This window comes from Physella acuta, unplaced genomic scaffold (assembly GCF_028476545.2).
Source record: "Physella acuta isolate Inbredline_101_S28 unplaced genomic scaffold, ASM2847654v3 ptg000566l, whole genome shotgun sequence".
NCBI classification, from domain to species: domain Eukaryota; kingdom Metazoa; phylum Mollusca; class Gastropoda; family Physidae; genus Physella; species Physella acuta.
Window position 1 is genome coordinate 606284 of NW_026732085.1, and position 10827 is coordinate 617110.

Here is a 10827-nt window from a genome sequence, read left to right on the forward strand (position 1 = left end):
CCACTTCACTTTTGTATTTGACGTCATGTATGCCCCCCCCCCTTTTCACCACGACAGTAAATATAATTTAATCGACTTGCGTCTCAATCTCATATCGACGATTATCGATGTATTTTGATCATGTGTATGTACATTCAAAGAAAGCTAGTATAAAAATGTCATGCCTAATCAGTTTTTTTCAATGACAGATTTTTAATTACGTCACCGTTTTTTTTTACTGCTACCAGTAGGCAATGGACTGATTTCCTGTTTAACGATTGAAATAAAATAAAAGTAACTTAGTTTGCTTTGGCTACCAGTTTCACTGTATCAGCCCTTGTCCTACAGCACATAGGATTATAACAAGTTTTAAAAAAATAATGGAAAAAAAAACACCCCAACCCGTGACGTAAGAAGCCAGAGGCGTAACTAGGGGAGGAGGGGGGGGGGGGGGCGACCGCCACACGGGGTAGGATAATAATAAAAGCTTCTGAGCTGTATTACTGAATTCTACAGTCAAAATAAAAAAAAATATAGACTTACTTGGCTTTACGGACTTATTTCTATATCAGTTGTGTGATACCAAAATAAAATCAGCTAAGGGAGAGGGATTTGCAAACAGCGTCCCTGACCTTTCCAAATGGGAAATGCTGACGTGCATGACTGTATAAATGGGAGTATTGGGAGGGTGCATAACTGAAACTTTGGTGGTTTCTTGAAGTTTACTGTTTCTCATAAGCAGATCTAGTCCTTCTTAAATATATCAAATATATGTAGGCCTATGTATATATATATTTTTTTTTCTTTCTTCAATTTTTTAAGAAAATTATCCACTTTATAAACAATACTTTTTCAAACACTCACACTTGACTTTCCCTTATACTTGTTACCTCATCATTTTTTTTGCTTATCCTTTTGTAGCTCATTTATTAATCCATACATTAATAATCTATAGCCCATTTATTCATCCATACATTAATAATCTGTAGCACATTTATTAATCCACACATTAATAATCTGTATCCCATTTATTAATCAACACATTAATAATTTGTAGCCAATTTATTAATCCATACATTAATAATCTGTAGCACATTTATTAATCCATACATTATTAATCTGTAGCCCATTTTTAAATCCACACATTAATAATTTGTAGCCAATTTATTAACCCATAAATTCATTATTTGATATTATTATACAGTTAATTTAAATAACAAAAAGACTCGAACAGTCACAGGCAACAATTAAATAAGTTCATATATTTTATTTCACAGCCACTTTTTAAGTATATTTTTTTACAGACAAAAGTACACGCTAAAACTACAATACAGTAATTGCACTTCGTCAAGACTTTTTTCCTTCCTGTTGGGAAAGATAAAAGTTAAAATTACTCAATCAGTAAAAGATAATACAAGATTAGTTAGTTTGATCACTAAGTTCTTTAAATTACTTCCTGTAAAGCCCTGAACATGAACTGCAGGTACTTATACTAAGAATAGGTTTAAGGTTAGTACAAGGATTAGGTGCATACAGCATATTCCACAGAAAAATACTATATGCATTAAAAATATGATATCAATAACAGCATGGGAATAATGGAGCCCAGAAAAATGAAACAAAACAGAACTAACTAAATTCTTAACATTATAATAGAATACAGAAAAAATATATCCACAATCTATTAGGAGTACAGAAAAACTATTCACAGAAAATACAACATCCATATAAAATCTATTTCCATAACAAATTAGGCTAATAATGAGGCATGTAAAAATAAAACCACAGAAAAAATTATCCACAATGAATTTTAATAAAATTTACACAGGTAAACATTTTGCACTACAAAATGTAAGAGAATGAGAAAAGAACAACACTGTACAAAAGCGTAAATGCATTTTAAAATCTTTACAGAAATCCAATCAAAACTTTTTTGAACTTTTTCAAACTGAATGTGAATGAGATAAAAAAGAAATATGTAAAAGTAAGTATAACATGGTCAACTGATAAGTTTATATCCACCACAACTCACTTTCTTGTTGAGAAATCCATTCTGTTCCAGCACTTGCCTACAGCAGTTGTTGATGTGCTTAAATCTGTCAGGTCCTAGGTGGATTCCACCGTACCATCTTGATACCATTACAAATACATTCTCTGCTTTGACAATCTGTTGAATAAATTTGTTTCAAAACTGTTAAACTTTGTAGTTGTGATTGTTTACTTATGAGGTTATCTATTGGCTTATAAAATGGTAAGTGAAAATTAATACAAAACATTATTTGTAACATCAGTAAAATATTTCTTAATATAATACATAATTATATTTTGCAATATAAAAATAAAGGGAAACTATAGTTCAGTTTTGTAGTCATCTCCCTTTATTCACTTGGGCAAAATTACAAGAGAAATAGTCTAGATGTTTGTTAACTTTTATCTTTTGTTAAACTAGTGAAATGTATTGATCCTTTTAAACAGTGCTCATATTACACAGTAAATAATCAGGGCCATTGTTATAGTAAAATATGACCATTGTTACTGTGAAATAATCAGTACCAATTCTGTAGATAAAACAAAACCATCTCACTCTTGCAGATCTGACACTTTCCTACCTGTACTCAGCAAGTGTATTACCTGCAACAGATGCAGCATTCTTGAGCCAGCCTGTGTTTCCCCATCATCGTCACACCCCTGGTAAACCAGCCCAGAGCCGTCGGCTATCCTGTAGGCGAACATGTTGTGGGTAGCATTGGCGATTTTTCTGTTCTGCAACAGTCTGTTTATTACTAAAGATACCTGAGGAAAGAGAATAAATCACTGAGTGCTATAAAATAATTTGCCATTAAAATTCAAACTACTTATTTAGAGTGAATAATAGAGTAACCTCCCCTCATTGAAAAAAAAAGATAAAATAAACTGTTTACAGTAAGAAAGTTAATTTCTCCTGAAACTCTCTATGTAATGATCAAAATGGAAATCCTAGAGTTGCTCTAACCTTTAGAATATCCACCCCACCGCCCCCAACCAATATGCCCTCTGAGGTGAAAAACATAGTGTGCACAGTGTTCTAAACATCTTACACAAAATGATTGTGCAGCAGTTTCAAAATGACTGCACTGTCGCAAAACTGCGAGGGAACACTGGTATTCAGCAAAAGAATTCATAAGCACAGATTTTAATCATGCTTAGATTGTGTGAATGATAACATATTAGACCAGTGGGGTAATTGTGATAATAATTAATTTTAAACTTGGAGAGACTAGTTGGATAGACGAGCATGTTAAGTTACATAGCTCAGACTAACTTCAGAACTAGTACTGATAGCTGTTAGCTAATTGGATAAGTTAGGCACTAGCTTAGAAGGCCAAGTTAGACAACTGTGAGCAGCTTAAACAGAGATGACAAAACCAAACCTGAGCTTTACTTGTCACCTTGGCCAGATGTCCTTGAAATGTACTTTTTCTGTCCGTCAGTGTTGTGCCGTGTATAATATCAGGGCAATGATCTGTCAAGTTGCAAAAAAAGTTACTTATCTAACACATGAGCACATTTTAAAAAAAAAAAGAGCATAAAACACAACAACTTTAACACCTTCAGCTCCAACCTATTTTTGCATATTAAATTCCTCGGGTTATTATTTTACGGTAAGTATCTCCAGCAATATATGGGAATGCATGGTTGAATGGTGGAATATAAGACTGCTAACACAAAAGTGTTGAGTTCAAATCCATGTTTAAGTCCGTAGAATGTCACAAGTCTCCCCAACTCTGATGGGTAACAGATTCACTCTAGGGAAAGTAAATGCGGCTGGGCAAGGCGCTGACCACACTATCTCTTCATATGCCAAGTTCAGAGAAAACAGGTGACCTCAACTTCACTTGCCCCAAGGACTGTTAGGTTGGATAGGGAACTTTCCTTACCTTCAGTAATATCTATTCCTGATGCGCTGGAATCTAAAAAATCCAGATCCCCAACTATTCTGGGATCAAAATCTGGATCCTCCTCTTCTGTGGTCTGGATGGTGGGCCTGCCTGCAGGTGAGCTGTCTGGAAAAGTTACAATTGAAATTTATATCTCGGACTCGTACACTATTTGGCTTTAACATTTCAGCATTCTAAACAAAGGCGTGATAGAATAGTACAGAGTTTGGCTGCTCGACTCAATGGTCTAAAGTTCAGATCTTGGTTTCGGAGTTGTGACTTTAGGACGTCCCTGAGTCCACCCAGATCTGATGGGTGCTGAATAGGCTGGGAAAAGTAAAGACGACTGTGCATGGTGCTGACCACACTATCCCATCATATGAAAATGTCACAGAAACAGGGGGAACTCTACTTCACCTGCCCCACCAAAAAGGGAACTCCACTTCACTGTGTGTTATAGCAAATTTTCTTTTAAAAAATGGTCCAAATCTGAAATTTGAACATTTTTTTTTTTCTTGACTAAAGGTAGTGCAAGCCAACTTCATGTGGCTGAAAACTGCAGTTAAAATTTTAAACAGACCACTAGAATACTTGTATACAAAAACTAGTATCAAACCATTTACCTAAATCAGATTTTTCCTGCAGAAACTCTCGGACCCCTTCCACCCAAAGGAAGATGACAGACTCTCCAATGTTCTCACTGAAACAGAGATAGGTAGATAAATGTAGGTTCCATAGCAAAATTTTAGTTCATGGAAGACGTTACAAAACAGTTAAAAACTTAAAGAAAAATACAACTGTAAAAAAAACAATAAATAAATATTACTCACCAGTAAATCTGTGACAGTCTGTTTTCTAAATTTTTTCTTTCAGCTCCTCGCAACCAAAAAGCACTGAATAAAAATATAAAAATTTTTGTTTGCAGGCATTTATGGTGGGTAGGAACAGTGCTCAAAAACTATTTTTAAAAAACTATTTTAAAAAAAATATTTTTAATTAAAAAAAAAACCAGCTGAAATTCAAATACATAAAAAATAAAGAGAAAAATCTTGAACTAATTTTTTGTGTATGATTTTCATTTTTTCAAGCATATTATTATTAATACAGTGAGACGTATTTATTTATATAGAGAACTTTATATGAATCACAGATCTGCAGGTCGTTGACCCCCCCCCATGTCAGAATACCCTACACGTAATCAAAAGTTATGTTACATGTATTGTAAAAGAAAATAAATATATACATTGTAAACATAATCTTGCAAAGCAATTGAAGTACCCTTTCTATCTAAGAAAACAAAAAAAAAAAAACAACAAAGAAGCAATTACTGAACAAAACCATGCTTTGACTTGAAATTTCAGCACCTAATGCTGAATGAACATTTTTCCATCCCTACACAAAAGTCTATTTAATGGGGCTGCATCTTGATATGCCACTAAAGTGTTTATATTAGAGCAAGAAATTAAATACTGCCTGTAGCAAGACAACCACCCAGAGGCGTAGCGAGGGGGGGGGGGCGGGGGGGGGGGGGGGGAACGACATATGTCCCCGGGCGCCGACCTTAGGGGGGCGCCGAATTGAAAGTTTGAGGGGGGGTGCAAATGAAAAGTTCGAGGGGGGTGCAAATCGAAAGTTTGAGGGGGGGGGGGTGCAAATCAAAAATTTGCTCCCGAGGGGGGCGCCAAATTGAATGTATGTCCCCGGGCGCCGGGAAGGGTCGCTACGCCTCTGCAACCACCCTACCTATAGGACTAAGACTTACTTTATTTGGTATTCTGGTGCCACCTAAATCCTGTAAGTGTTTATATTAGAGCAAGACATTAAATACTGCCTGTAGCAAGACAACCACCCTACCTATAGGACTAAGACTTACTTTATTTGGTATTCTGGTGCCACCTAAATCCTGTAAGTGTTTATATTAGAGCAAGAATTTAAACACTGCCTGTAGCAAGACAACCACCCTACCTATAGGACTAAGACTTACTTAATTTGGTATTCTGGTGCCACCTAAATCCTGTAAGTGTTTATATTAGAGCAAGACATTAAATACTGCTTGTAGCAAGACAACCACCCTACCTATAGGACTAAGACTTACTTTATTTGGTATTCTGGTGCCACCTAAATCCTGAAACTGTTTATATTAGAGCAAGACATTAAACACTGCCTGTAGCAAGACAACCACCCTACCTATAGGACTAAGACTTACTTAATTTGGTATTCTGGTGCCACCTAAATCCTGTAAGTGTTTATATTAGAGCAAGATATTAAACACTGCCTGTAGCAAGACAACCACCCTACCTATAGGACTAAGACTTACTTAATTTGGTATTCTGGTGCCACCTAAATCCTGTAAGTGTTTATATTAGAGCAAGATATTAAACACTGCCTGTAGCAAGACAACCACCCTACCTATAGGACTAAGACTTACTTTATTTGGTATTCTGGAGGTGATTCCAGGGGGTAGTTTTCTGGCAGATGAACCTGATGAATGAAAGACACATAGTTTTGTCATTTACAGAACACAGCAGTAATACATTGGGTAAGGTTAATTCAGTGTGCCATACCAAATTTATTATTTCAGTTTATTCAGTGTGACAGAACAGTGTGGTCAAGTGGTAGAGCATTAGAGTGCTAACACAAAAGTATCGAGTTCGGTTCCTTGTCTAGAGTTATAGCACATCCCTGAGTCCATCAAACGCTGATGGGTACCTAATGTATGTTGGAGAAAGTAAAGATGGCAGGACATAGTGTTAACCACAAACCACACTATACCTTTATATGCTGAGGTCACAGAAACAGGTGAATCCTACTTCACCTGCCTTGCAGGCCTTCAGGTTCGAAAGGGAACTTTATTTACTTTATTTGTTATTCAGTGTGAGGTTAATCAATAGGCTATGTACGCAATTGCTTTTGGAGACCCAGCATATAGTACAAGATTGCAATAGCTTAGTTAGGAATTAGTTATAAGTTATGGAGTGGGGAAGGGGTTCAGAAACTGTCTACTATCACCAAGGGTCACTAATCGCTGTGACAATCGCTGTGAACGTTAGACAAAGTCTATATCATGTGTTCATAAGGAGAGGAGGGTTGGGTCTAATTTTCACTAACACCCCCTGCCTGCAGGACAGAAAAATCTAAGTTTATCTATCTATTTAGAACTGAGATTGCTGTCCTCAGTGTGAGGAAATCTTTGAGATAATAAAACAGGCTTTTTCATTTCTTTCTTAAATAAATAAGAAATGTCTTTAATAAATAAGAAAGAAAAGAGCTTCACTTTGTATTCTAATGTGGTTTCTAATGCCTTTAATAAATTATTTGCAAAAACCATTGAAAAATAACATCCTTTTATTTCATATCAGATAGTTTTTGATAGTGCTGCTAGCATTTTCTGATAACCCTTTTTAAAATTTCTTTTTTCAATTGGTCTGTTTAAAAAAAACAAGGATAATTCTGGCAACCCCCAGGAACCACTAAAGATTTTTTTGTTGGTTCTTGAGGGGACTGAAGCCTCCACTCAAAGATAAGACTAAGGACTGCTGTCTATTTTGCAACTTTTCTTCCTTAATTTAAAAAAAAAAATAACTTTGTGGTCACAAAAAGCCTTAAAAATATGGATAATAAGTTTAAAAATTAAGAAAACATCATTTTAAGTGGTTTGTGCAAGTGTGTATTTAACCTTCATATATGAAGCCTGCTGCATTTTATTTACAAGTAGCCATCAGAGCTTGGTGGACTTAAATGACTTAAGGTCTAGAGCCCAAAAACCATACTCAAACTTTTAGGGTTAGCAAGTAAAGTACTCTACCATAAGAGCATAACATAGGATAAAATCAATGAACCACACAACAAATGTTCAAATAGGCACTCACCTGTAAGTTTAAAACCCATCTAGGTGAGTCTGTCCTGTCTGAGATCTGAACACAATATTGTCTTGAAGCTTCATCCAGCACACACCACTCGTTGCCATAAATGGCTGTCAGGGCTTCAATTTCATCAGCCTAGTAAACAGTGTAAATACAAAATCAGCCATATAAATATTGTAAATGTGGAAAAACTAGCAGTAATTAAAAATAAATTAGGGCTAAAATGAAACAAATCACATAGAGAGATTTTTATTTAAAAGGATACCAACTGGTGTTGAAAAGATAATGGTTATAACTAGGAAATTGTTATACAAATCACTAAAGAGAATTCAACAACATGCCAAAAAATTAGGTATTCGGAAATCGCTCTGAGTCAATAAAATGGTTTAAATAGTTTGTTAATGACCTGTGGTTAATACAAAATTAATGCCTTTTAGGTAGGCCTATATTTAAAAAAGAGCTGTTAATAAGCGCACAATTTTGGACAAATTACAATACCAACTAACACCAAAGTTATTAAAGTTTAAACAAAGAGAAAAGCATTGACAGATTATGGACTTTACTTGAAACTTGTTTACAGCTATGGATATCCAAAAATGACTCTCAAATGTAATCACCAACGCTCAGTAGGGTGGAACTTTGGGGTGGATGGCAGTTGGTGGGGTGAGGTTAAGGATAACTATGCATTTAAATCTATGGTTATGAGATACTAAACCCTAAGAAAAGTTAAAGTACTACGTTACTGGAGTTTATAGAGTGTCCATGTATAACATTACCAGTCAAAACTGTGGCTCCCCATAATTCACAAGAGACGGTTCATGTGTATAATTAGGAAGTGAACCATGTGACAGCCAGCTACAACATATGTATGAATTTACTTAACTATATACTTGGGCTGCAGTGAAAGCTGGTAATTTAGACATGTAAGAAATCAGGATAATGTTACAATGAAGCAAATTCAGCCCAATGTTGCAAAACAGTATGGACTTTAAAATTTGTATGGAACATCGCAAAACTTCTATAAAATCATTACCTTGTTGGATGTCGTCCCATCCCCCACACCAATCGGATGATCTACTTGTTAATTAGATGTAACTAACTTACTTACACTTACAGACTAACAATAAAAATAATAATATTAGTTATTAATACTAGAACTATTATAGTAGCCTACTACTAGGCTCTCTAGATCCAGATAGTAATAAAAAAAATTCTATTCTAAATTTACAAGTCTAACTAGGGGTCGTCCATAAATGACATCACACAAGTAGGGGGGGTCTGGTATGTGACCATGTGTGATGAGGGGGAGAGGGGTTCAGATAGTGTGATGTCACACTTTTTCATAATAAAAAGCAATGTTAGAAAATGAGTTTTTGCTTATTTCATGTTTTAGAAAACTGTTTTAATAAATTGTAATATGCAATAGGCAAATAGGCTAGGAATTGATTAAAATAATCTATGTTGACAGAGTTCAGACAACATTTTGGAAAAATATATTATTTTAAGTAAAATTCAACAGCAATTTTGAGGGGTTGTAGGCTGAGGTGTGACGTCATTTTAGGGCTTAGGGGGAAGAATCTGACAATTTGTGATGATGTGTGACACAGACGGAGGGGAGAGGGGAGGTAAAAATCTTCAAAAAAAGCGTGACGTTACTTAATACTAATGGATGACCCCCTAGACTAGATTAACGAGATCTAGATTTACGCCTGATTTACTAGTAACTTTATCTAGATCGTAGTTAGTGTGTATACTGTCACAGTACTGTGTACTAGATCTAGATCTATCTAGTACTTGGGTAGGGGGGGGGGACTAAAAATAATTTTTTTTTTAAAGTGATGTGCGGGCCGTAGAACTCTAGTGAAGTCTAAATTAAATTCTAAATCAAATGTAGATCTATCTAAATCTAGCTAAAAGGAAGAACAGCGTATTTAGTCTGTACCTGTCTAGCAGCATTGGACATCTCCATTTAAAACAAAATATATTAAAACTAGCGCCATACACAAAATCTTGCACACATTTCTTGGGTGTTGAACTAGATCTACACATCATCGTGGCTGCTTTCCTCAAGAACTAGGTCAATGGTTAATTTTAGCTGACCTTTTACCTCTAACGCGACTATTTATAGCAGTCACATGATCCTTCAATATATACTAGTACTAGACATATAGGCCTATATACTAGATAGCAGCTATTAAACTTATTTTTTTTTCAATCAATTCAATTAGGCCTAACTGGCTTTGGTTTTTTTTAATTGTCATTTAAACTAAAATCTAGGTCTTTGTGAGTGACTGTTACTAGATCTATAGGTATATGCCATAGGACATAAGGGACTATAAGTATAACCCAACTCCAAAACTTTGCCTCCACACTTTTACTCTATCCATAGTATCATACTTCATATCATATGGTACCTCTTTGTCCCTCAGTCAAGAAAGTAAAGAAAGGCAACTAAGATTGTTTGGAATTGTTTTTTTAAAAAGGCCTAACAACCAACAGGACGCTTGTGCCCAGTTTTTTGTTTATGTGTGTATACATTTTGACAAGTAGATTCTAATTTATATTAAATTTAATAATACTATACTGTTATTATTATAGAAAATCTAGTATCAATAATTACTTATTACATTTGGCCTTTCATGTTTTTTCAATTATGATATTAAAGTTAAAAGCAGTAATAAAAGTAGGTCTTGCCCAATTTATTTTATTACTGTGTGCCAGTGTATAATGATGAGAGATGTTAAAAGGTCATAAGTATCATCATGATCAAGTAGCCCGCTTCATTTCAATCATCACTACCTACTGCCTTCATTGGGTTATATATAAATGGGACCTAGATTTCTATAGCAATGGCCTGATGCTAGCATTAAAATTTAAAAAACTTGCTGTTTACTCTGATTTGTATTCATGTTAAAAAGACATTGACAACTCCCACCCCATAAATTATACAAGATAATATATATGTCTTACTTTCATGTTAACCAATCAATAATTGCAAACCAAAATGATGCTGTAAATAATAAGGCATGATCCATAATTATTTCAATATGGTTTCTCTATAAAACCAT

At 34.9% G+C, this 10827-nt stretch overlaps 1 protein-coding gene across 1 annotated transcript; it reads right to left on the minus strand.

Annotated features, from left to right (window-relative positions):
- Window positions 1-1110: 1110 nt before the first annotated feature.
- On the minus strand, window positions 1111-9827 carry LOC131946636 (protein IMPACT). The gene is made up of 10 exons (XM_059307576.1): window positions 9702-9827; window positions 7766-7894; window positions 6325-6377; window positions 4727-4789; window positions 4520-4596; window positions 3897-4022; window positions 3390-3481; window positions 2611-2772; window positions 2012-2146; window positions 1111-1344 (listed from the first exon to the last, which is right to left on the minus strand). The coding sequence occupies exons 1-10, from the start codon at window positions 9726-9728 to the stop codon at window positions 1327-1329; spliced, it is 882 nt and encodes a 293-aa protein (XP_059163559.1). The 5' UTR covers window positions 9729-9827; the 3' UTR covers window positions 1111-1326.
- Between the last annotated feature and the right edge of the window lie 1000 nt (window positions 9828-10827).